General features: G+C 49.8%; 1 protein-coding gene across 2 annotated transcripts in view; it reads right to left on the bottom strand.

Moving 5' to 3' along the window:
* The window catches only part of TAF15 (TATA-box binding protein associated factor 15), a 329,472-nt gene that overhangs the window by 155,569 nt on the left and 150,836 nt on the right, over positions 1-23,067 (bottom strand). For both annotated transcript variants that reach the window (XM_030185658.1, XM_030185659.1), the window contains one exon: positions 22,571-22,688. In XM_030185658.1, coding sequence (XP_030041518.1) covers positions 22,571-22,688 — 118 coding nt within the window. The remainder of the gene's footprint in view (positions 1-22,570; positions 22,689-23,067) is intronic.

Genomic DNA, 23,067 nt, shown 5'->3' with positions numbered 1-23,067 from the left:
CGATCCCGGGGGGGCTGTACCGCAGGAGCCCTCAGGGTAGGAGGAGACCCACCCGAAGGCTCACCGCCACCAGCAGGGGAATGGACAGCCCTCACCTGCACTCCTGACGATGCACCTCCGTCCGACGACATCAGCAGACGAAGTCTCGGTACCACCGACGTCGATACAGTCGCCCGATGCCTCGGCGCCGATGCAGAGGTCCGATGCCTCGATGCAGTCGATGGAGCGGCAGCCAAGGAAGATGGTCCGGACGCTGACGACGTCGATGCACTCGATGCCTCCGGTGCCGATGCCGACTAAGAGCCCGAGAACAAAACGTTCCACTGGGCTAATCTCGCTACCTGAGTCCGCCTTTGTAACAGGGAACACAGAGTGCAGTTCTGAGGGCGGTGCTGGGCCCCTAGACACTGAAGACACGCAGAGTGCCTATCAGTGAGCGAGATTACCCGGGCGCACTGGGTGCACTTCTTGAAGCCGCTGGAAGGCTTCGATGTCATGGCGGAAAAATCACGCCGGCGAAATCAAAAGCCGAAATGGCGAAAATTGAAGCACCAAAAATTTAGAGGGAGAAAAATCTCGACCGAGGCCAAAAGAGGCCTACCCCGACAACGAAAGAAAACTTACGGGGCAAAAACTGAGAAATACGGGAAGGGCAGAAAACCAGAAAGGGTCTTCCGGAACACTACCGGAGCGCTTCCCGAACTTTTCAAGGAAAAAAAAAAAGGACAAAAACACGTCGAAAAGGACGCGCGAGGTCGACTCTCTGGGGCACGAACGGCGTAACACGACCGTACCGAGTGCGGACGAAAGAAGACTGGCCGGCTCGAGCCGGTTTCGGGCGGGAAGACAGCCGCGCATGCGTGGTGCGCATGGGCGCGCGAGGACTAGCAAAGGCCTTTGCTAGTAAACTTTCCGATGGAGGGGGCTGCCGAGGATGTCAACCCATCAGTGAGAACAAGCAGCCTGCTTGTCCTCGGAGAATGCCAGGTGCAATGAAAAAGGGGAAGTAAGTAACAGCTAAGATAGAGGAGGAGGCTTTTCTGGTGGAGTATCTTGTGGTCAAGCAAGTTTGGAGTAAACAAGTTTAACATTGAAGTCTATGGAAGCCCATTGATTTGAATATAAGAAGGGTATAAAAGACTGAGCAAATTGGGTGGGGTTGGAGTTCTCCCAGATGCTATCCAGAGATGCTGTCCGTTAGACCTCCACACCTGCTTGTATATCTAATCCTGTTGTACTACTGTGGTGAGTGAAATTAATAAATCCATATATCTTTGCAATCTCTCGTCTCTCTTTCTTTCTCATACAACATTTAGTGGGGTTAGAGTTAGAATGGGTATTAGAGGGTGTCTATATCCATTAGTATTAATCCAAAGTCAGGTGGTCATGATCAGCCTTCTAGGAAATCTCTCCGGTAGGCGAGTGCCAGACCAGCGTACCGGGGAGAACCCTTGGGATAGTTTTCCCATATAAAATTCATTTGGTGATTACCCCGTCTGTTGAGGGACGAACACTTTCTCCCCGCTTCCTCTGAATTTGGTCACAGAGGGGAGATTTCTGTTATATGCTGCCAAATTCTGTGACCCTTTCCACAGCTATTCTCTTGCTAACTCCTTTAACCTTCTCCTCTCTCTAGGAGAAATGTCTATTCTTTTTGGTACTCTGTGTCGCTGGGACACATGTTTCCATTCTATCTCCCACACTTTCTTCTTCCTCTCTCTGCTAGATTTTCAGCTGCAGCTACAGCCTCTCTCACTATCATTTTTCACTTTTCTCTGTGTCTGGTAATTTTTCTTTGGTTCCTGCTTGCTGAAATACTGTATCTGTCTCCACTTCCTCGTTCTCCAATCTCATTGCGCACTTGGAAACTAGGTCGTTTCCCCTTTTTTCTTTCAGATTCTGTGTCCTTGGTCTACAGTCTAATTTTTCTCCTTGTTCCCTCTCTTTTCCTCTGTCTGAATCCCCATTCCGACTGTCCCCTTTCCTTTGTTTCTTGATTTCTAATCTCTTATGTGTTAATCCTTGCTATTTGATGTTTTAGTTTTAGTTTTCAGATTCCCTGTTGGCAAATAATGTAAAACATCCACCTCACAACTATTCTGTTAACAAATCCTAGTGTTCTATCCTTTCACCTTTATAAATAACTTCTTGGTCAGCCTAATACCTTGGTGATCGCGCTTCACTGCATTTGAAACTGGTAGCTGGCTCGCTATTCTAACCCTTACATTCTATCCTTCATTCTCAACCCTATACCTTTCAGATGTGTTCCAGACAAGTGGTCTGATGCACAAGGAGCCTCTTTCCTCAACACTATTGGGAGTCATATCTTGTTCTTCTATCCTTTCAGGTCTCTTGTCTGTGAGAGGCTATTTCTAATACACAATAAGGCCGTTCCGGTCCCCCAAAATATTTTTGACAATGGATGAGAAACAATGTTCTATGTCACTCTACCTATATTTTGTTGCTTTATAAACAATTTAGAGGTAAATTAACATATTTCAGGGGTTTTTCTCTTTTGTTTTGCCTTTTCTTGATTGCTATCCTCTCCCCCCTTTCTCTATTTCTGTAGATGGCACTCTCATTCTCCCCGTCTCATCAGCTCGTAACCTTGGGGTCATCTTCGACTCCTCTCTCTCCTCCTCTGCTCACATTCAGCAGATTGCCAAAGCCTGTCGTTTCTTTCTCTATATCATCAGCAAAATCCGTCCCTTCCTCTCTAAGCATGCTGCCAGAACCCTTATCCACACTCTTATCACATCTCACCTAGATTATTGCAACCTGCTTCTCACCGGCCTCCCACTTAGCCATCTCTCTCCACTTCAGTCCAAAATTCTGCTGCGCAACTCATTTTTCGCCAGAATCGCTATGCTCACATTAGCCCTCTCAAGTCACTTCACTGGCTCCCTATCCATTTCCTCATTCAATTTAAACTTCTCTTACTGACCTACAAGTGCATTCACTCTTCCGCTCCTCAGTACCTCTCTACTCGTCTCTCTCTATGCCCACCCCCCCCCCCCTCGGGTACTCCGTTCCGTGGATAAATCTCTCTAGTCTGTCCCCTTCTCGTCTACTAATTCCAGACTCTGTTCCTTTTATCTTGCTGCTCCCCATGCCTGGAATAGACTTCCTGAGCCTGTACGTCTAGCCCCGTCTTTGGCCGTTTTCAAATCCAGGCTAAAAGCCCACCTCTTTGACGCTGCTTTCGTCTCCTAACCACTACTCACTTGCCCTGTAACTTTTATCCCCTCTTTAATTTCCTTGCCTCTTGCTTGTTCTGTCTGTCCTATTTAGATTGTAAGCTCTTTGAGCAGGGACTGTCTCTTCATGTATGGTGTACAGCGCTGCGTATACCTTGTAGTGCTATAGAAATGATAAGTAGTAGTAGAATTGTAGTTCCTTGTTGTACACTGCTATGATGTTCTATTTAGCTGTATATCAAATAAAGCTAACCTGAACATCAGCTGAGTAAATAATGGAAGCAGGTAATTGAGGCACCTAAAGCATACAAGATACAAAGTACAACCACCCCATTTTAAAATCAATCCCACTCAAACTATTAAGACATTAATGAGCTGCTCTCTAGCCATAATATGGTCACATACCTTAGTCCCGCCCTCAAAACCGTGTCTGAAGATAAGTCTATGAAGTAAAAGTGAAGTTACTCAGCTGTAGCAGGAGTTCTGACAGCAGGATGAATATAATTGAGTGACACCACCAATGGAACCTCGATGTGGATACATGCCCCAGTATTCAATTTCTAGAAGTTTTTACAAGCAGCAATGAATATCATCGAGTGACATCACCGATGGAGCCCTGATGCAGAGACATGCCCCAGTATTCAATTTCTAGACGTTTTTACAAGCAGCAAACCATGCATCATCCTGTCTGCAGTTGCCGTGTAGGACCAATCCAGTCTAATATACAAGACAACTCCAAGGGGAGGTGGGCGGGACAGTGTGAATATTCATCCTGCTGTCCCTGGAGAACAAACACCTGCTTAAGGTAACTCTGCTTTATCTGAGAACAAGCAGGCTGAATAATCCACACTGAAAAAAATCCAGAGCTACCAGGCTGCCTGAACAACAAAGCCTGCAACTAGCAAGGCGTAACAAAATTTTTTTTTCTTTTTAAAGTGGACAGCCTGGAACAGAAATAGAAGGGCCTAGGGTGGTGGAGTTGGATTCTAGACCCTAAAAATTCTGAAAGACTGTCTGACCAAACCAGCTGTCTCATCAGGAATCCTGGTTCTAGGAAACAGTTAGATGTAAACATGTGAGCTGGTGATTGCATTGCAGATCTGCAAATCTCTATAGAGGCTGATCTAAAGTGAGCTACTGACGCAGGCATTGGTCTGACATTAAGAGCTATGACATGATCCTCTAAAGTCAGCACAGCCAGGGCATAAGTGAAGGAAACGCAGTCTGCTAGCCAATTAGATAGCGTATGTTACCAATAGCAGCCTCCATCCTGTTGGGGTCAAAATCAAACAAAAAAAAAAAACAGGTGGACTATCTATGGACTTTAGTCCACTCTAGATAGGTCAAGGCTCTCTTGCACTTTCAATGGAACGGCCATGGGGTTTCAGAAGAATTTTGGTAGAACAACTGACTAAGATGGCGCTCTGACACCACTTTCTGCTCAAATTCATTACAAGCTGTACATCTTAGTTTTTAAAACTTGTCTTCAAACAGTTCTGGATTATCTTGCACATCTTTTCATACCATACACACTCACGACAACTTTGCTCCTCTGCATCAGGTTCACTTTAGGTACCCCTCTCTCATACGTCTTGATATCACTTGCTCTACTGCTATTAGCTATGCTGGATCCTGACTTTGGAATTCAATTCCTGAACAACTCTGTTTGAAAACAGCCATGAAATTCTTTGCTTCGGTCTTCACCAAGGAAGATTTGGGTGGGATACCGGTGTCGGAAATGGTATTTCAAGCGGACGAGTCGGAGAAACTTACTGACTTCACAGTAAACCTGGAGGACGTAATGGGGCAGTTCAGCAAACTGAAGAGTAGCAAATCTCCTGGACAGGATGGTATTCATCCTAGAGTACTGATAGAATTGAAAAATGAGCTTGCGGAGCTACTGCTAGTGATATGCAACTTATCCTTAAAATCGAGCGTGGTACCGGAAGATTGGAGGGTGGCCAATGTAACGCCTATTTTTAAAAACGGCTCCAGGGGAGATCCGGGAAATTATAGACCGGTGAGTCTGACGTCGGTGCCAGGAAAAATGGTAGAGGCTATTATTAAAAACAAAATTACAGAACACATCCGAGGACATGGATTACTGAAACCAAGTCAGCACGGCTTTTGTGTGGGGAAATCTTGCCTGACCAATTTACTTCAATTCTTTGAAGGAGTAAACAAACGTGGACAAAGGGGAGACGGTTGATATTGTGTATCTGGATTTTCAAAAGGCGTTTGACAAGGTACCTCATGAAAGGCTACAGAGGAAATTGGAGGGTCATGGGATAGGAGGAAATGTCCTATTGTGGATTAAAAACTGGTTGAAGGATAGGAAACAGAGAGTGGGGTTAAATGGGTAGTATTCACAATAGAGAAGGGTAGTTAGTGGGGTTCCTCAGGGGTCTGTGCTAGGACCGCTGCTTTTTAATATATTTATAAATGGTTTAGAGATGGGAGTAACTAGCGAGGTAATTAAATTTGTTGATGACACAAAGTTATTCAAAGTCGTTAAATCGCGACAGGATTGTGAAAAATTACAAGAGGACCTTACGAGACTGGGAGACTGGGCGGCTAAATGGCAGATGACGTTTAATGTGAGCAAGTGCAAGGTAATGCATGTGGGACAAAAAGAACCCGAATTATAGCTACGTCATGCAAGGTTCCACGTTAGGAGTTAAGGACCAAGAAAGGGATCTGGGTGTCGTCGTCGATAATACACTGAAACCTTCTGCTCAGTGTGCTGCTGCAGCTAGGAAAGCGAATAGAATGTTGGGTATTATTAGGAAAGGTATGGAAAACAGGTGTGAGGATGTTATAATGCCGTTGTATCGCTCCATGATGCGACCGCACCTTGAGTATTGTGTTCAATTCTGGTCGCCGCATCTCAAGAAAGATATAGTAGAATTGGAAAAGGTGCAGCGAAGGGCAACTAAAATGATAGCGGGGATGGGACGACTTCCCTATGAAGAAAGACTAAGGAGGCTAGGGCTATTCAGCTTGGAGAAGAGACGGCTGAGGGGAGACATGATAGAGGTATATAAAATAATGAGTGGAGTGGAACAGGTGGATGTGAAGCGTCTGTTCACGCTTTCCAAAAATACTAGGACTAGGGGGCATGCAATGAAACTACAGTGTAGTAAATGTAAAACAAATCGGAGAAAATTTTTCACCACCCAACGTGTAATTAAACTCTGGAATTCGTTGCCGGAGAAAGTGGTGAAGGCGGTTAGCTTAGCAGAGTTTAAAAAGGGGTTGGACGGTTTCCTAAAGGACAAGTCCATAAACCGCTACTAAACGGACTTGGAAAAATCCACAATTCCAGAAATTTGTACATTTGGGAAGTTTGCCAGGTGCCCTTGGCCTGGATTGGCTGCTGTCGTGGACAGGATGCTGGGCTCGATGGACCCTTGGTCTTTTCCCAGTATGGCATTACTTATGTACTTCTACTTACTCTTCCAGTCAATAAGGGAAAATTAGGTTCTTACCTTGGTAATTTTCTTTCCTTTAGTCATAGCGGATGAAGCCATTACGTATGGGTTATGTCCATCAACCAGCAGGGGAGATAGAGAGCACTCAAACTTTCACAGTGCCCTCTTGGCCAGCTAGCTCCACTGCCTCTTCAGTATTTGAAGCTTCCAAAGCAGTATGGCAAACCGCAATGGGAATCACAAGAGCTTTCCTCACAGCGAACGATGGCCCATCACAAGGGCATGAACTCATAAAGGAGGGAATGCACATCCTCCTGGAGGGAATAAACTCATCCTCCTTATTGTATAAGTGGAGGGGAACACACGCGCCTCCTGGAGGGAATCACACATCCTCCCAACACACTGGAGGGAATGAACTCATCCTCCTATTTATAGAACTGGAGGGGAACACACGCGCCTCCTGGAGAGAATCAACACATCCTCCAAAAAAAACATGCTGGAGGGAATGAACACATCCTCCTAAATTTAAACTGAACATGAATCCTGAAGATTGTTTTCCAACTTTCTCCCAAGGAAGGAACTTCAGGAAATTAGAACAGAACCTGAAAAACAGATTCACAGCATACAGACAATCATACAGGGAGGGCTCATGGCTTCATCTGCTATGACTAAAGGAAAGAAAATTACCAAGGTAAGAACCTAATTTTCCCTTCCTTGTCATCAAGCAGATGAAGCCATTACGTATGGGATGTAACAAAGCAATCCCTAGATAGGGTGGGAACAAGCCACACCACGCGCTAGCACTTGTGCACCAAAGCGCGCATCCCTCCTGGCAGCCACATCCAGCCTGTAATGTCGGGCAAAGGAGAGCTTAGAAGCCCATGTTGCTGCACTGCATATCTCTTGAAGAGAGAGTGCTCCAGTTTCAGCCCAAGAGGAAGAAATCGCTCTAGTAGAATGCGCCTTAAAGGCTACAGGCGGAACCCTGCCGGCCAGCAGATAAGCTGAAAAGATAGTTTCTTTGAGCCAGCGGGCAATAGTGGCTTTAGACGCTGGAGACCCTCTGCGAGAACCGGATAGCAAAACAAACAGATGATCAGAAGTCCTGAAAGAGTTAGTAACTCGCAGATACTGCAGCAGAGTCCTGCGCACATCCAAAAGGTGCAGCTGCCCAAAAGATTCTGGAAACTCTTCCTCTGAAAAAGAGGGCAAGAAAATAGGCTGGTTTAGGTGAAACGCTGAAACCACCTTAGGCATAAAGGAAGGCACGGTCCGAACCGTGACTCCAGACTCTGAAAATTCAGAAATGGGTCTCTACAGGACAGCGCCTGGAGCTCTGACACCCGTCTCGCCGAGGTAATGGCCACCAGAAAAACGGCCTTCAGTGTCAAATCTTTCTCCGATGCTCGCCAAAGCGGCTCAAAAGGAGATGCCTGCAGGGTTTTCAAAACTAGCCCCAGGTTCCAAGCTGGACAGGGTGCTCGCACTGGAGGTCGGAGCCGAAGCACCCCTCTAAGAAACCGTGCCACATCTGGGTGATCAGCCAAAGACACGCCTTCCACCTTACCACGAAGGAAGGCCAACGCTGCCACCTGCACCCGCAGGGAATTATAGGCCAAGCCTTTTTGTACACCTTCCTGCAAAAAGTCCAGAATCGGCGAGACAGGAGCCCGCATTGGAGCAATGGCTCTGGAAGCACACCAAGACTCAAACAGGCACCAAATCCTGGCATAAGCCACGGACGTGGACCGCTTGCGGGCTTGCAGGAGAGTGGAAATAACTTTATTGGAATAACCTTTATCCCTCAATTGCGCCCTCTCAATAGCCATGCCGTAAGACCAAAGCGGCCGGCGTCCTCCATGGCTACCGGTCCCTGAGTCAACAGGTTCGGTACCAGAGGTAACGGCAGAGGAGCCTCCAGGAGCATCTGTCGGAGGTCTGCATACCAAGGTCTCCTTGGCCAATCCGGGGCGATGAGGACCACTTCTCCTGGGTGCAGCCGAATCCGCAAGAGCAGGCGCCCTATCAAGGGCCATGGGGGGAAACACAAAGAAGACCTGGAGGCCAGGGTTGAGCCAAGGCATCCAACCCCGCCGAGCGAGGATCTCTCCGTCTGCTGAAGAAGCACGGGACTTTGGTATTGGCACTTGTCGCCATTAGATCCATCACGGGCTTGCCCCATTTGGCACAGATCTGCAGGAATACTTCGTCTGCCAGATTCCATTCTGCTGGATCGATCTGATGCCTGCTCAGATAATCGGCCTGCACATTGCTCTGACCTGCAATATGAGCTGCCGACAGACACTGAAGATGCAGCTCGGCCCAGTGGCAAATCAGTTCGGCCTGCGCGGCTAGTGCTCTGCACCTTGTTCCGCCTTGTCGATTTATATAGGCCACCGTTGTCGTGTTGTCCGACATCACTCTGACAGCCAATCCTTCCAGGGTCACTTGAAAAGCCAGAAGCGCCTGAAACACCGCTTTCAACTCTAGGCGGTTGATGGACCACTCCGACTCCTCGGGTGTCCATAGACCCTGAGCATGCTTCCCCTTCCAGTGTGCGCCCCAGCCCTTCAGGCTGGCATCTGTTACCACTAGGCACCAAACGGGAAGCGTCAGCGGCATTCCTCGCCGCAGCATGCTGTCCGAGAGCCACCACTCCATGCTGAGTCGGGCCGCAGGGAGCCAAGTAAGTCTGCATTGGTAATCCTGAGAAATAGGAGACCATCTCCGGAGTAGGGAATACTGTAGAGGTCTCAGGTGCGCTCTCGCCCAGGGTACCACTTCCATCGTGGCTGTCATCGATCCCAGCAGCTGGACAATGTCCCAAGCTCGCGGGCGGGGCATCCTCAGGAGCAGACGGACCTGATTCTGAAGCTTGCACCGCCTTGGCTCAGGTAGAAACACATAGCCCGAGACTGTGTCGAACCTGGCCCCCAAAAACTCTAGAGATTGTGAAGGGGACAGGTGACTTTTGGCCATATTGACGACCCAGCCTAGAGATTGCAGTACTGAGACCACTCTGGCTGTAGCTTGTAAGCTCTCTGTTGCAGAGTCTGCTCTGATGAGCCAGTCGTCTAGGTACGGGTGAACCCTGATACCTTCTCGCCTGAGAAAAGCAGCTACTACCACCATTACCTTCGAAAAGGTTCGGGGAGCTGTGGCGAGGCCAAAAGGCAAGGCCCTGAACTGGAAATGTTTTCCCAACACCGCAAACCTCAGAAACTTCTGGTGCGGGGGCCAAATCGGTATGTGCAAGTAAGCTTCTTTCAGGTCTAGAGACGTGAGAAACTCTCCTGGCTGTACCGCCGCAATGACGGAGCGCAGGGATTCCATGTGGAAATGCCACACTCTCAGGGACTTGTTCACTTCTTTTAAGTCCAGAATAGGGCGAAAGGACCCACCTTTTCGCGGCACCACAAAGTAGATGGAGTATCGGCCGCAGCCTTGCTCGGCGGGAGGCACCGGGGTCACTGCCCCTAACTGAATCAGACCTTGTAAAGTCTCCTCCACCGCCGCCCGTTTGACGGCAGAACCGCATCGGGACTCCACAAACACGTCTCTTACTGGGGCGTTGAATTCTATTCTGTATCCATCTCTGATCAGGTCCAGAACCCACTGATCTGAGGAAATCTTGGACCACTCCTCGACAAAGAGGGAAAGCCGTCCTCCGATGACAGGCATCGAGGAGAGGGCCGGCGCACCATCATTGAGAGGGTCGCCCCTGAACTCCTGGTCTTGAGCCACCGGCTGCGGAATGCTTGTCCGAGCGAAAGGAGTTCCTCTGCTGACCACGGGCACGTGAAGTGAACCCAGCAGAACGCCCCGGGCGGTACCTTCTAGCTTCACGGAAGCGAGGTCTGTATGAGGAGTGGACCGCCTGGCCCTTAGAGGAAGGCCTCTGCCTATCTTTGGGCAAGCGCTGGGGTTTTGGATCACCCAGGCCTTTCACAATTTTCTCCAACTCCTCACCAAATAGGAGAAGTCCTTGAAAAGGCAACTTCACCAACCTTTGCTTAGAGGCCATGTCCGCTGCCCAGTGTCGTAGCCACAGACGACGGCGAGCCGCCACTGCTACTGCCATTTGTTTAGCCGAAGCTCTGACAAGGTCATAAAGGGCATCAGCCAGAAAGGACAAGGCCACCTCCATCCGCGGAGCCACATCTAAGAAGGGCTCCGCTCCATCTCCGGGCTGAGCCACTGCCTGTTGCAGCCAAGCTAGGCAGGCTCTAACAGCATAACAACTGCATGCAGACACCCGAACAGTGAGACCTGCAATTTCAAAGGACCGTTTCAATGCTGTTCCCAGCCTACGGTCTTGAACATCCTTCAGGGCAACACCGCCTTCAACAGGGAGGGTAGTTCTCTTTGTCACCGCAGTGACTAGGGCATCCACTGTAGACATTTGAAAATGAGCCATATGTCCCTCACGCAGAGGGTATAACTGCCCCATAGCCCTGGAAACTCTCAAAGGTCCCTCGGGGTCAGCCCACTGAGCCGAAACAAGCTCTAGGATGGAGTCATGCAAAGGGAAGGCCCGAGCAGCTTTCTTGGTACTAGCCATCCTGGGATTACCCGAGGAGGCCATGCCACTGTCAGGATCTTCAATCGAGAGGGCCTGCAGGGTATCTGAAATAAGCGCTGGCAGCTCATCACGGTGGAAAATCCTCACCGCAGAGGGATCATCCAGATCCTGTGGTAAATCCGCACCTGACTCTGGTTCCTCAGACCAAGAACGTCTGTCAGAGTTCTCCAAATCCTCACACCCCGACCACGGGGGGGAAAAAGGTGCACCACAATCTGAAGGGGAATTAACCCTTCTGCGCTTATCTTTATGCCAAGCATCCGGGAAAAAAGCCTCACTGGGCAGTCCCAGGCCAGAATCCATCGGGGGGGGGGCAATCAGAGGAGCCTCAGGCGACCCTTGAGGAAGGGCTCTTTTCATCATGTATGCTTTATGCAGCAAAAGCACAAAATCCGGGGAGAAAATCTCACCCTGGGCACCCAAATCCTGTCCGGTGCTAGCCACTCCTGAAATAACCTCATCTCGAGGTGCCCCACCAGGCTCAGGTCTCTCCGTGTCCACGGAGGCCGCGCCATGCAGTGTAAGCAAAATGGCGCCCGCTGCCAGCTCAGAGCGGGAAGAAACATCGCTCGCCATGCTCGGGCCGGCTCCTACGCCAATACAGCACGATTTACAGAGCCCTGCTGCTGACTTGCGCTTGCCACAAGTGGAACAGCGCTTTACATTGTCCGCAGCCATCGCCGAAAAACGGCAGTAAAATCCAAAATGGCGGTTTCGCGCCAAAATCGCCCCGATCGCGGGCCCACCCAGGAGGAGTTGGAAAACACTCTTACCTCAAAGGATCTAGTGTACAACTACGATCCTGCTGAAAATCAGGTCAAAAACCTCTGTTCCAGCGTCTCTGCGTTTAAAAACGCGACGCAACTTTTTTTTTTTTTAAGCTGTGAGGAAAGCAGAGGTATTGAAGACTCCGGAGGCTCAGATGAGTGGGAAAGGCAGGGAAAGGGCGAACCTATATGCCTGCATCCACTGTTGGTGGGTAAGGACAGGGAAAGCAAGGCAATATGTCCACATCCACAGAGGTATGGGTAAGGCAGGGAAAGGGCTAACCCATGTGCCTTTAAAGTGAAGCTGCTATAGCCTCCAACACCCCGGTTAACAACTGGCAAGCCAGGAACCACCTCCCGGCAGATTTTTCTGGAGCTCGAACAAGCTGCAGCCACCCTGCTAAGGGAGATAGAGAATACTGAAGAGGCAGTGGAGCTAGCTGGCCAAGAGGGCACTGTGAAAGTTTGAGTGCTCTCTATCTCCCCTGCTGGTTGATGGACATAACCCATATGTAATGGCTTCATCTGCTTGATGACAAGGAATACTGTATGTGCTTTTGACGTGTACCTTTTCTTAAGGCAGTTTTATTTTATTGTAAACTGCATAGAAAACATCTTGACACTTCGTGGTATATAAAGCTTTTGTAAATAAATAAATCTAGTATGTGTACGCAGAACTATTGTAGTGAAATTCTGTTTAAGGTACATAAGCTAGGAGCTCAATATCCTTGTGTGCTGAAGTGACTGCCACCAAAAACATGACCCTCCAGGTCAGGTACTTCAGGTGACAGGTGTTAAGTGGCTCAAAGGGAGCTTTCACGTGAGGGATTTGATAGGGGGTTTCAGGTCCTTCATGAAGCAAACAACTAAAAGGCTGAGCTCCAAATGCACCAAGGTGTACCCTTACAAAGGTGGTCTTGAGACCTGACCCAAAGGTGTAGGGTAATCAAGAAGACAGTAAACCTCCTCCACTTGGAACTATATCACCTTCTAGTGGAATTTCTCCTAGGAGTAAGCAAAACTTGGGAGACACCCTCTGGAAGATTTAAAGAAATATATTTCTTTCCTATCAATATCTCAGATTTGAGGACTAGAGACTGAAGGTTGGGATATAAGAAGAATCCTTCATTCTGAGTGTCGGAAAGCATTCCAGTCTCCACAGGTCCCAACAAGTTAAGTCCAGGAGCAGGGAGAACCAAATTTGTCTCAGCTAATATGGGGTGATGTTTCCCCTGTCTTGCTTGAATTGGAGATACTGGAGTATACGTGCACAGAAGGCCCTTCCCCAAATCGAGGAGAAAGACATCCCTGTCTGGAGCAGTACCAGTGGAATTTGCAATTCAAGTGAGTAGCGAAGAGGTCCACCCAAGGGCTACGCTCATGTTTACTGACCACTTGGTGTGGCTGCATGACCCAACAGTGTCTGCCAGACAACTGGCTCTGAGAATCATTCCTTGTGAGGAGGCCCACTGCCACATATTGACTGGCTCATTGGGCTCCTGGTGCCAGAGAGAGATAGTGAGAACGATTTTTTTTTAGCTGGTATGACTGAATTTACTTTGGGTTCTCTTGTGAATGTACTTCCTTTCCTAACAAAAATATTGTAGTTCCTTTCTTTTGCTCTTTGATATTTTACGTTTGTTTACCACTTTGTTACAACAGTTACAACAGGCAGAACCAATTTTGCTCCTGAATCATGGAACTCGGTTGCCCAGAGAAACCATCCTGAATTTTTGTTTTACCAGATATATTTGTTCAGGGTTTAGGATAGGACAAAATTCTGTTTTCTTTGTGATCAGGAAGTCCTTGGAATAAAATCCCTTCCCCTTTACACCTAGTGGAATGGGTTCAATCACTCCAGCCTGTATAAAAGAAGAATTCCTGAGTAAGCAATTCCTGATACTGAGAGCTTAAACTATGCTCTTGGTGCATGGTGTAGCCTGTGTGAGAACCCACTGGTCTGAGGTTACAAGGGGCCATCTTTCTTGGAAAGGATAAAGCTTCTCCCCATACCAGTAGGTCATCCAGAACAGCTACTGTTACAGTGGCTATGCACTTGGAGTCAGTCAAAAGCTTGTTCCTTGCTTAGACTGGGGAGCTGATTGAGACTTCTGAGCCCTCTGCTGCCACAAGAGCGAGCACTGTACCCAGCGATGGATGTGAGAGGATGGAAGTATCCTATGACACTAAGTGTATTAGAGCCTCGTTTGCCCTCTGCCCAAGTACCTCCCCTAGAAGAGCATGAGCCAAGAATGGGCTGGGACAGTGACTTAATGGTATCGGTATGCTTCTTAATGAGATCACAGACCTCCTCCACTTTTTTTTTTTTTTTTTTTTTTGGAGACAGTCTCTGTGACCTAGAACATCCACCAGCTTTGCCAGCTATAGGTTTGAAGCACACAGCCAGGCAAGTCTGCACATCAATACCCTAGCAGAGGCTCTGGATGCCACAACAAAAATCATCATAGGTTGCTCCAGCCATCTCCTTCTGTTCAGCTACTAACTGGCGAAGTTCTGCAGCTTTCTCCGAGGCAGAGAGTGAGCAGTGTGGCAGAGTTTGGAGACAAAGTTCCACAAGTGCATGCTTATGAAAAAATGGTCGGAATGGAAAGAGAATATAACATTCTGAAAAACTTTTCTCCCAAAAGACTCCAGGGTATTGAAGAGCGAGTCTTGGTTCTTTGGAGAGTGGATTTAATGATCATACAATGGTAAGGAAGGTAAAATTATGTATAATCATACCTGATAATTTTCTTTCCATTAATCATAGCTGATCAATCCATAGACTGGTGGGTTGTGTCCATCTACCAGCAGGTGGAGATAGAGAGCAAACTTTTGCCTCCCTATATGTGGTCATGTGCTGCCGGAAACTCCTCAGTATGTCGATATCAAAGCTCCATCCGCAGGACTCAGCACTTAGAGAATTACACCCACGAAGGGACACTCTGCCCAGCTCACCACCGCCGAAACGGGGGAGGGGAATTAACCCAGCTCATCCCCACACAAGTGGGGGAGGGGAATCCGTCCAGCTCATCCCCGCGGAGCGGGGGAGGGACACCACACCCGCCGATGCGGGGGGATCTGGCTTATCCTGCAACCGCAACCGCGGGAGGAGCTGACTGACCCTAACACCGCCGAAGCGGGAGGGGTACAAGCTGCCCTACAGCCGCACGAAGCGGGAGGGAGTGCCGGCAGAATTTATGTCTCAATCCAGCCCCGTAAAACGGGGGGGAGAGGAATGCAGCAGCTCACTGTAACACAAACTCGTCTCAACTCTTGAAGAATCCAAGTGAAAAAACTTGAACACGAAGTCTTTCTGAAGTAACTGAAGACTAAACTTGAACCTGAAATGCAACCAGAATAAAATCAGTACAGATATCTGGGAGGGGCTATGGATTGATCAGCTATGATTAATGGAAAGAAAATTATCAGGTATGATTATACATAATTTTACCTTCCATATCATCAAGCTGATCAATCCATAGACTGGTGGGATGTACCGAAGCAGTACTCACCCAGGGCGGGACATTGAAATCCCTGACCTCAACACTGAAGCTCCAAACCGGGCCTCCGCCCTTGCAGCCACCGTCAAACGGTAATGCTTGGAGAATGTATGAGCCGAAGCCCAAGTTGCCGCCTTGCATATCTCTTCCAAGGAGACGGATCCGGCCTCTGCCATCGAGGCCGCCTGAGCTCTCGTGGAGTGAGCCTTCAGCTGGATAGGCGGCACCTTCCCTGCGGCCACATAAGCCGCTGCAATGGCTTCCTTGACCCATCTTGCCACTGTAGGCTTAGCAGCCTGCAGACCCTTACAAGGACCTGCAAACAGGACAAACAGATGATCCGATTTCCGGAAATCATTGGTCACTTCCAAGTATCTGATGATGACTCGTCTCACATCCAGATATTTAAGAGCAGAGTACTCCTCTGGGTAGTCCTCCCTACGAAAGGAAGGGAGACAGAGCTGCTGATTCACATGGAAGCGAGAAACAATCTTGGGCAGAAAGGAAGGCACTGTGCGAATAGTCACTCCTGCCTCAGTGAACTGCAGAAAAGGCTCTCGACATGAGAGCGCCTGGAGCTCGGAAACTCTTCTGGCTGAAGTGATAGCCACCAAAAAGACTGCTTTCCACGTCAGGTCTTTCAGAGATGCCCTTGACAAGGGTTCAAAAGGCGGCTTCTGCAATGCTCTTAGCACCAGGTTGAGATTCCATGCAGGCACCACTGAGTGCAGAGGAGGTCACAGGTGATTAACTCCCTTGAGAAAGCGCACCACATCTGGCTGCGAAGCCAGGGAAGCACCCTTCAGGCGGCCCCTGAAGCAAGCCAGAGCCGCTACCTGGACTTTAAGGGAACTGAGCGACAGGCCTTTCTCCAGACCTTCTTGCAGGAACGCCAACACTGAAGAAATTGGAGCAGTGAAGGGAGAAAGTGAGCCTGCTTCACACCACGCTGCAAAGATACGCCAAACCCTGGCGTAAGCAGTAGAAGTAGAGCGCTTCCTCGCTCTTAGCATAGTGGCAATGACCTTGTCTGAGAAGCCCTTCTTCCTCAGACGCTGCCGCTCAATAGCCAGGCCGTAAGACCAAAGGGGGAGGGATCCTCCATCACCACGGGACCCTGATGTAACAGGCCCTGCTCCACTGACAGCCGCAGAGGATCGTCGACTGAGAGCCTGATCAAGTCCGCATACCAGGGACGTCTGGGCCAATCCGGACCCACCAGGATTACCCTGCCGGGATGCTTTGCCACCCGGTCTAGCACCCTGCCCAACATGGGCCAGGGCGGGAACACACAGAGGAGCTCTTGTGTCGGCCACTGTTGGAGAAGAGCATCTACTCCCAGGGATCGAGGGTCCCGTCCTCTGCTGAAAAAGCGCGGCACATGGCAATTGGCCGATGACGCCATCAGATCTAGGCTCGGCTGGCCCCAGCGCTTCGTGATGTCCAAGAACGCCTGAGCAGATAGTTGCCACTCTCCGGGCTCCAAGGTATGGCGACTGAGAAAGACCGCCTTGACATTCATGACTCCGGCAATGTGGGCCGCTGAAAGCTGCTCCAGGTTCGCTTCCGCCCACTGGCAAAGATTCATAGCCTCCTTGGCTAGAGGGGCGCTCTTGGTACCTCCCTGGCGGATGACATAGGCCACAGCCGTGGCATTGTCTGACAGGACCCGTACAGGCTTCAACACCAGTACCGGGATGAACTCCAAAAGCGCCAACCGAATGGCTCTGAGTTCCAGGAGGTTGATAGACCACTTTGCCTCTGCAGGAGACCAGAGCCCCTGCGCTGTCCTTCCCAAGCAGTGGGCTCCCCAGCCCGACAAAGAGGCGTCCGTCGTGACGACAATCCACTCTGGGGTCACCAGAGGCATTCCCGCAGACAACTTGTCTGTCTGCATCCACCAGCTCAGCGCCTTGCGCACTGCTGGGTCCAAGGGAAGGCGCACAGCATAATCCTCCGACATCGGAGTCCAGCGCCGCAGCAAAGATTGTTGAAGTGGTCTCATATGAGCCCTGGCCCAGGGCACTACTTCCATCGTGGCCGTCATAGAGCCCAACAGCTGCACATAGTCCCAAGCCCGAGGAGGAGAGGCTACTAGGAACTGGTCCACTTGAGCCTGAAGTTTGACAATCCGATTGTCTGGCAGGAACACTCTGCCCACTTGGGTGTCGAATCGAACTCCCAGGTACTCCAGGGACTGAGTCGGGCGCAGCTGGCTCTTCTCCCAGTTGATGATCCATCCCAGGGAGCTCAAAAGAGCAACTACCCGGTTCACAGCTTTGCCGCACTCTGCATAAGAGGGGGCTCGGATCAACCAGTCGTCCAGATAAGGATGGACTTGTACCCCTTCCTTTCGTAGGAAGGCCGCGATGACCACCATTACTTTGGAAAAGGTCCGCGGAGCAGTAGCCAACCCGAATGGGAGGGCTCTGAACTGGAAGTGTCGTCCCAGGACTGCAAAACGCAGAAAGCGTTGATGAGGAGGCCAGATGGGAATATGCAGGTACGCTTCCTTGATGTCCAAGGATGCCAGGAACTCTCCTGCCTTCACTGCCGCTATAACAGAGCGGAGAGTCTCCATGCGAAAGTGCCGCACTTTCAAGGCCCGATTGACCCCTTTGAGGTCGAGGATAGGCCGGACAGAACCTCCTTTCTTTGGTACCACAAAGTAAATGGAGAAACGTCCCTTGCCAAGCTGACTTTCTGGCACCGGAACGACCGCGCCCAGGCGGATCAGATTGTCCAAGGTCTGCTGCACTGCCACAGCTTTGACCGGAGACTTGCAGGGAGAGAGTACGAACCCGTCTTTTAAGGGTCGGCAGAACTCTAGCTTGTAGCCGTCTCTGATGACTTCCAGCACCCACGCGTCTGAAGTTATTGTGGTCCACTCGCCCAGAAATGAGGACAGCCGTCCTCCAATCTGCACTGGGGCGTGGACCCAGGCCCCGTCATTGGGTACGAGACCCTGGGGGAGGACCGGAGGGAGCACCTCCGGGACGGCGGTCTCTGCGAAAGGAATGCTGCTTGGGGGAGAAATTCCTCTTGAAGGAAGAAGGGGCAGAGGAGCCCGACTTGCCCGGGCGGTACCGACGGGCTTCCTGCAACCGTCCTCTGAAGGTACCGGGACGAGTACTAGCCCGAGCCCTGACCTCTGGTAATTTCTTGCCCTTAGACGTGCCGAGATCGGTCACGATTTTGTCCAGCTCGACCCCAAGAGCAGCTTGCCTTTAAAAGGCAATCTAGCCAGGTGGGATTTAGAGGCGTGGTCAGCAGACCAATGTTTCAGCCAAAGCCACCGCCGCGCAGAGATTGTCTGAGCCATGCCTTTAGCTGAGGCCCTCAAGACATCTTACAGCAAGTCTGCCAAATAGGCTAAGCCCGATTCCAGGGCCGGCCAATCAGCCCTCAAGGAAAGATCCGAGGGGGAAGCCCGCTGCACCATAGTCAGGCACGCCCTGGCCACATAGGAGCCGCAAACTGAGGCCTGCAAACTTAAAGCAGCCACCTCAAAGGACGACCTTAAGGCCGCCTCCAATCTTCTGTCTTGGGCGTCCTTCAGGGCCGTGCCACCTTCCACCGGCAAAGCCATTTTCTTAGTCACCGCAGTGATTAAAGAATCCACGGTAGGCCACAGATAGGCCTCACGTTCACTCACAGCCAAAGGATAGAGGCGGGACATAGCCCTAGCCACTTTAAGGCTCGCTTCCGGGACATCCCATTGAGCCGAAATTAAGGTGTGCATGGCATCATGCACGTGGAAGGTTCTAGGCGGGCGCTTCGTCCCCAGCATAATGGCAGAGCCAACAGGGGCTGAGGGAGAGACGTCCTCCGGAGAGGAAATCTTCAAAGTGTCCATGGCCTGTAACAACAGGTTGGGCAAATCCTCTGGGCTAAAAAGCCGCGCTGCAGAGGGGTCATCCACTCCATCCGAGCGGGGATCTATCTCCTCCAAGGAATCCGCAAAGGACCGTTGGGAGACCTCAGACACGCTGCCCTCATCTACATCGGAGGAGACAAAGTCCTCCAAGGCCTGGGAATCAACCCGAGGGCGTTACCTCTGGGAACATCAACCTCTTTACCAGACGAGGGAGCAGGGGCAGCGTTTTGCATGAGGAAAGCCTGATGCAGCAGCAAAACAAACTCGGGGGAGAAACCCCCCAGACTGTGCACTTCCGCAGCCTGGGCAACAGCCCTAGACGCACCCTCAACCGGCGCTCGCAAGAGCGGGGGAGAGACATGCTGCGCATCCAAAATGGCGTCCGGCGCGACACTCCGCGAAGGAGACGCGCGGGAAGAACGGCGCTTAACTTTAGCCGCTTTTGTGCCGTCGCCCAAATTAAGGGCGTTCATGGCATTAATGTCTCCAACCTCAAGGGCGGCCCACGAAGAAGCCGTCCGAGCCGCGTGGCCGGCCAAGATGGCGGAGGCGAGGAGCGGGGGATGGGCGTTTATGGCGGGAAAAACCGCCACGCCGGAGGAAGGACCGGGACATTCATCGGTCACTAAACTGTCACCCATCAAGGGCGAATCAGGCTGTAAAACCCCCGCATCCCCTCTAGAAGCGCTCCGGAGAGTGACCCTTTGCGCCCTCGCCCTCCGACGCCATATGCCACGAGGAGAAGAATCGGGGAACCCCCCTGCCCGCTATAAAAAGGTAAAATTACCTGCTTGCCGCTCCGAGCTGTAACGAACTGGTGTCCCAGTGAGTAGCTGCAATGAACGTTTAAATAAACGTCGAAATAAACGCCTTTAAGGACGTTTAAAATTTTTTTTTTTTTTTTTTTTTAACGGAGCCAGCGGGAGGGGGGAGAAAAGGAGGGACCTGGCACCACCAGGTTTGCACTTGCTCAAAAGAGCCCTCAACCCCAGGCCTCAACAAAACCTAAGGATTAGGCTTGGAGGCCTAGCCAGAGCTGCTGCTGTGTGTGACCACCACCTGCTGAGATAGAGAACATACTGAGGAGTTTCCGGCAGCACATGACCACATATAGGGAGGCAAAAGTTTGCTCTCTATCTCCACCTGCTGGTAGATGGACACAACCCACCAGTCTATGGATTGATCAGCTTGATGATATGGAAGCCAAAGTTTCTCAAATCCAGTTTTCTGGACTCTATACATAGAGTGAGCCTTCATGGGTATAGGCTGTAGAATTAAATTTTTTTTTTTTTTGAGGTGGGGGGATGGGTCTCCTACTCCAGTGTTTCCCCAAGTCCAGTCCTGGAGTACCCCTTTGCCAGTCAGATTTTCAGAATGTCCACAATGAATATGCATGAACTTGATTTGCATATACTACCTCCATTATATGAAATCTTTCACACATATTTATTGTGGATATCCTGAAAATCTGACTGGCAAGGGTACTCCAGTACCAGACTTGGGAAACACTGTCCTACTCCATCCAGACTGAAGGATCTTGTACATAGGCATGGTCACAGCATCCTCTGGAGGACAGTTAAACTGGAGGATGTCCAATAACTCAGCTCTAGGCTTATCAACAGTTTCTAATTCAAATGACTTAGCCATCTTCTTAAAAATTGGAGGAGGAGAGTTCTTCAGGGGGTGACCTTCCATGAGAAGGAGCAGGGTCTGAAGATCAAATAGATCCCTCCTTCAAGAGTACTTCTTGTTTGAAAATACTCCTCTGTGGGAGTTTTGAGTCTGTACCTACCTTGACCTTCTGACAGGGCACTGAGGGATGTGATCTATGCCCCAAGGAAAGGGCACTGAGGACTATGCCCCAAGGAAGCTTTCTCCTCCAAAGGACTTGACAAGTCTGACATCATGCAGGGCATCAGTGTCAAATGTGTGACCTCCAGAATGGGCTGGAGTTCTGGCAGGTCTGACAAAGCACTCAACGTCTGTGCATTGAATCAAGCCAAAAGGCATCGGTAAAGGCATGGCTCAGCCAGGGCAGTCAGTTCTCAATGGAGATTGTAGTACCTGCTCACTCCTTGGAGGGTGAGTGGCTTTCATAGCATGGACAGTTCTTGGGTATTGATGTCCTGGTGTTTGATGCTGTGCCTCGAATGGGGACCAATACTGATACTTCTTGACCGCCACCCAATGCATGGCATTGGGTTCCCTCAGCATCGACGAGGATGTCATCAAATCTTTCCTTGTCCTTAACGTAGGATTGGAGGATGCTTGATCTCGATGGCCACTACCAATACATGTTAAGGCAGGTGGAGACCTCCTTTGACATCAATGCAACTCCGGGAGCCACTGGAACCGATGCCATTTATGCTAAATTCAATGAACCAGACTTCTTAGCACCAAAAATAAATCTGAACCGCTTCTCAGTCTCTAATGCTTCTTCCTGACAGCTGGAAACAATTTTCAAAAAAAAAAAAAAATTACAGTCAGGTCCCAGACACTGCAGGCACCAATTACAAGCGATTGTGAGGGACATGGTCCTGCAGAACCAGAAGCACTTTTTAAAACCACTGGGTGGCTTTTGGAACACAGTTGAAAAAATATCCAAAGCAAAAATCAAATGACTATGGAAAAGGATTCTACCCCAACCAGGTAGCTCAAAGTCTAAGAGGGCCTTGTGAGTCATGGTAAAAAAAGGAAACAAAGTGCTGCAAAAACCTAACTGGGACACTAAAGGGGTTGAAGGCACTTATACAACCTGATAATTTTCAAGAGAAGACAGTGACAATAATTGGAAAGAAAATACCAAAGATATGAGGTGAAGGGAGATCAAGGAGAAGTGACCTTCCTGCTCCATGGAAGACTAGCTTGGTCCTCCATGGCAACAGCATGCAAGGTGCGTGTTTGGCTGCTCCTAAAATATTCTAAAAATAGAATGTTGGGAAGCTTACCTGCATTGTGGCTCTGCCAATGTCAGCCATCAGTGTGGATTATTCAGCCTGCATGTCATTGGAGAAAAAGAGAGACTTTCCATATTTCTACTTGTTTTCCTAGAAGGAAGCGTTAACAACCCCTATGGACAGAAGCTATATAGAATCTTATACTCATTCTAGACTTGTGTGTCTTAAACAGCTGTGTGTATAACGTGTTAGATGTGGAAATCAATCAGTCGTAATTTTAACCACAAAACTAAGATCCCTAGGGATCGTCATTTACCTCATTCCTCCTGCAGGACTTCTATCATATCCCCCATGCCCTCTATTGCCTCCTTGTCCATACGAACCACCATATTTTCTATCATCATCTCCATACCCGCTGGCATCACGATCTTCAGCTGGAAAATAGTAAAGATTATCAACTCAATTATTAAAGTTTGTTCAAATGCTTAGTTACTACTTTTAACGAAACTCAATTCCTTGAATCTGAACAGCAGCAGCATAAAACCACGTACAGGTACTACCGTAGATACTTCAACAATGTACTAGCAGGGGCGTATCTGCGTGGGGCCTCAGGGGCCTGGGCCCCCGCAGATTTCGCCCTGGCCCCCCCTACCGCTGCCAACCCTCCCCCTCCGTTGCTCGCCTACCTTCGCTGGCGGGGGACCCCAACCCCCGCCAGCCGAGGTCCGCGTCCTCCTGCCGCTGCCGCTGCCGCTGCCGGCTGCCTTTGGTCCTTTCATTTTTCCATTGAAGCTGGCGCCGACGAAAGTTTCT

Source organism: Microcaecilia unicolor, chromosome 13 (genome assembly GCF_901765095.1).
Source record: "Microcaecilia unicolor chromosome 13, aMicUni1.1, whole genome shotgun sequence".
Classification (NCBI taxonomy): Eukaryota; Metazoa; Chordata; class Amphibia; order Gymnophiona; family Siphonopidae; genus Microcaecilia; species Microcaecilia unicolor.
The sequence above is the reverse complement of the archived record's forward strand: the minus strand, read 5'-3'. Positions and strand labels throughout refer to the sequence as shown.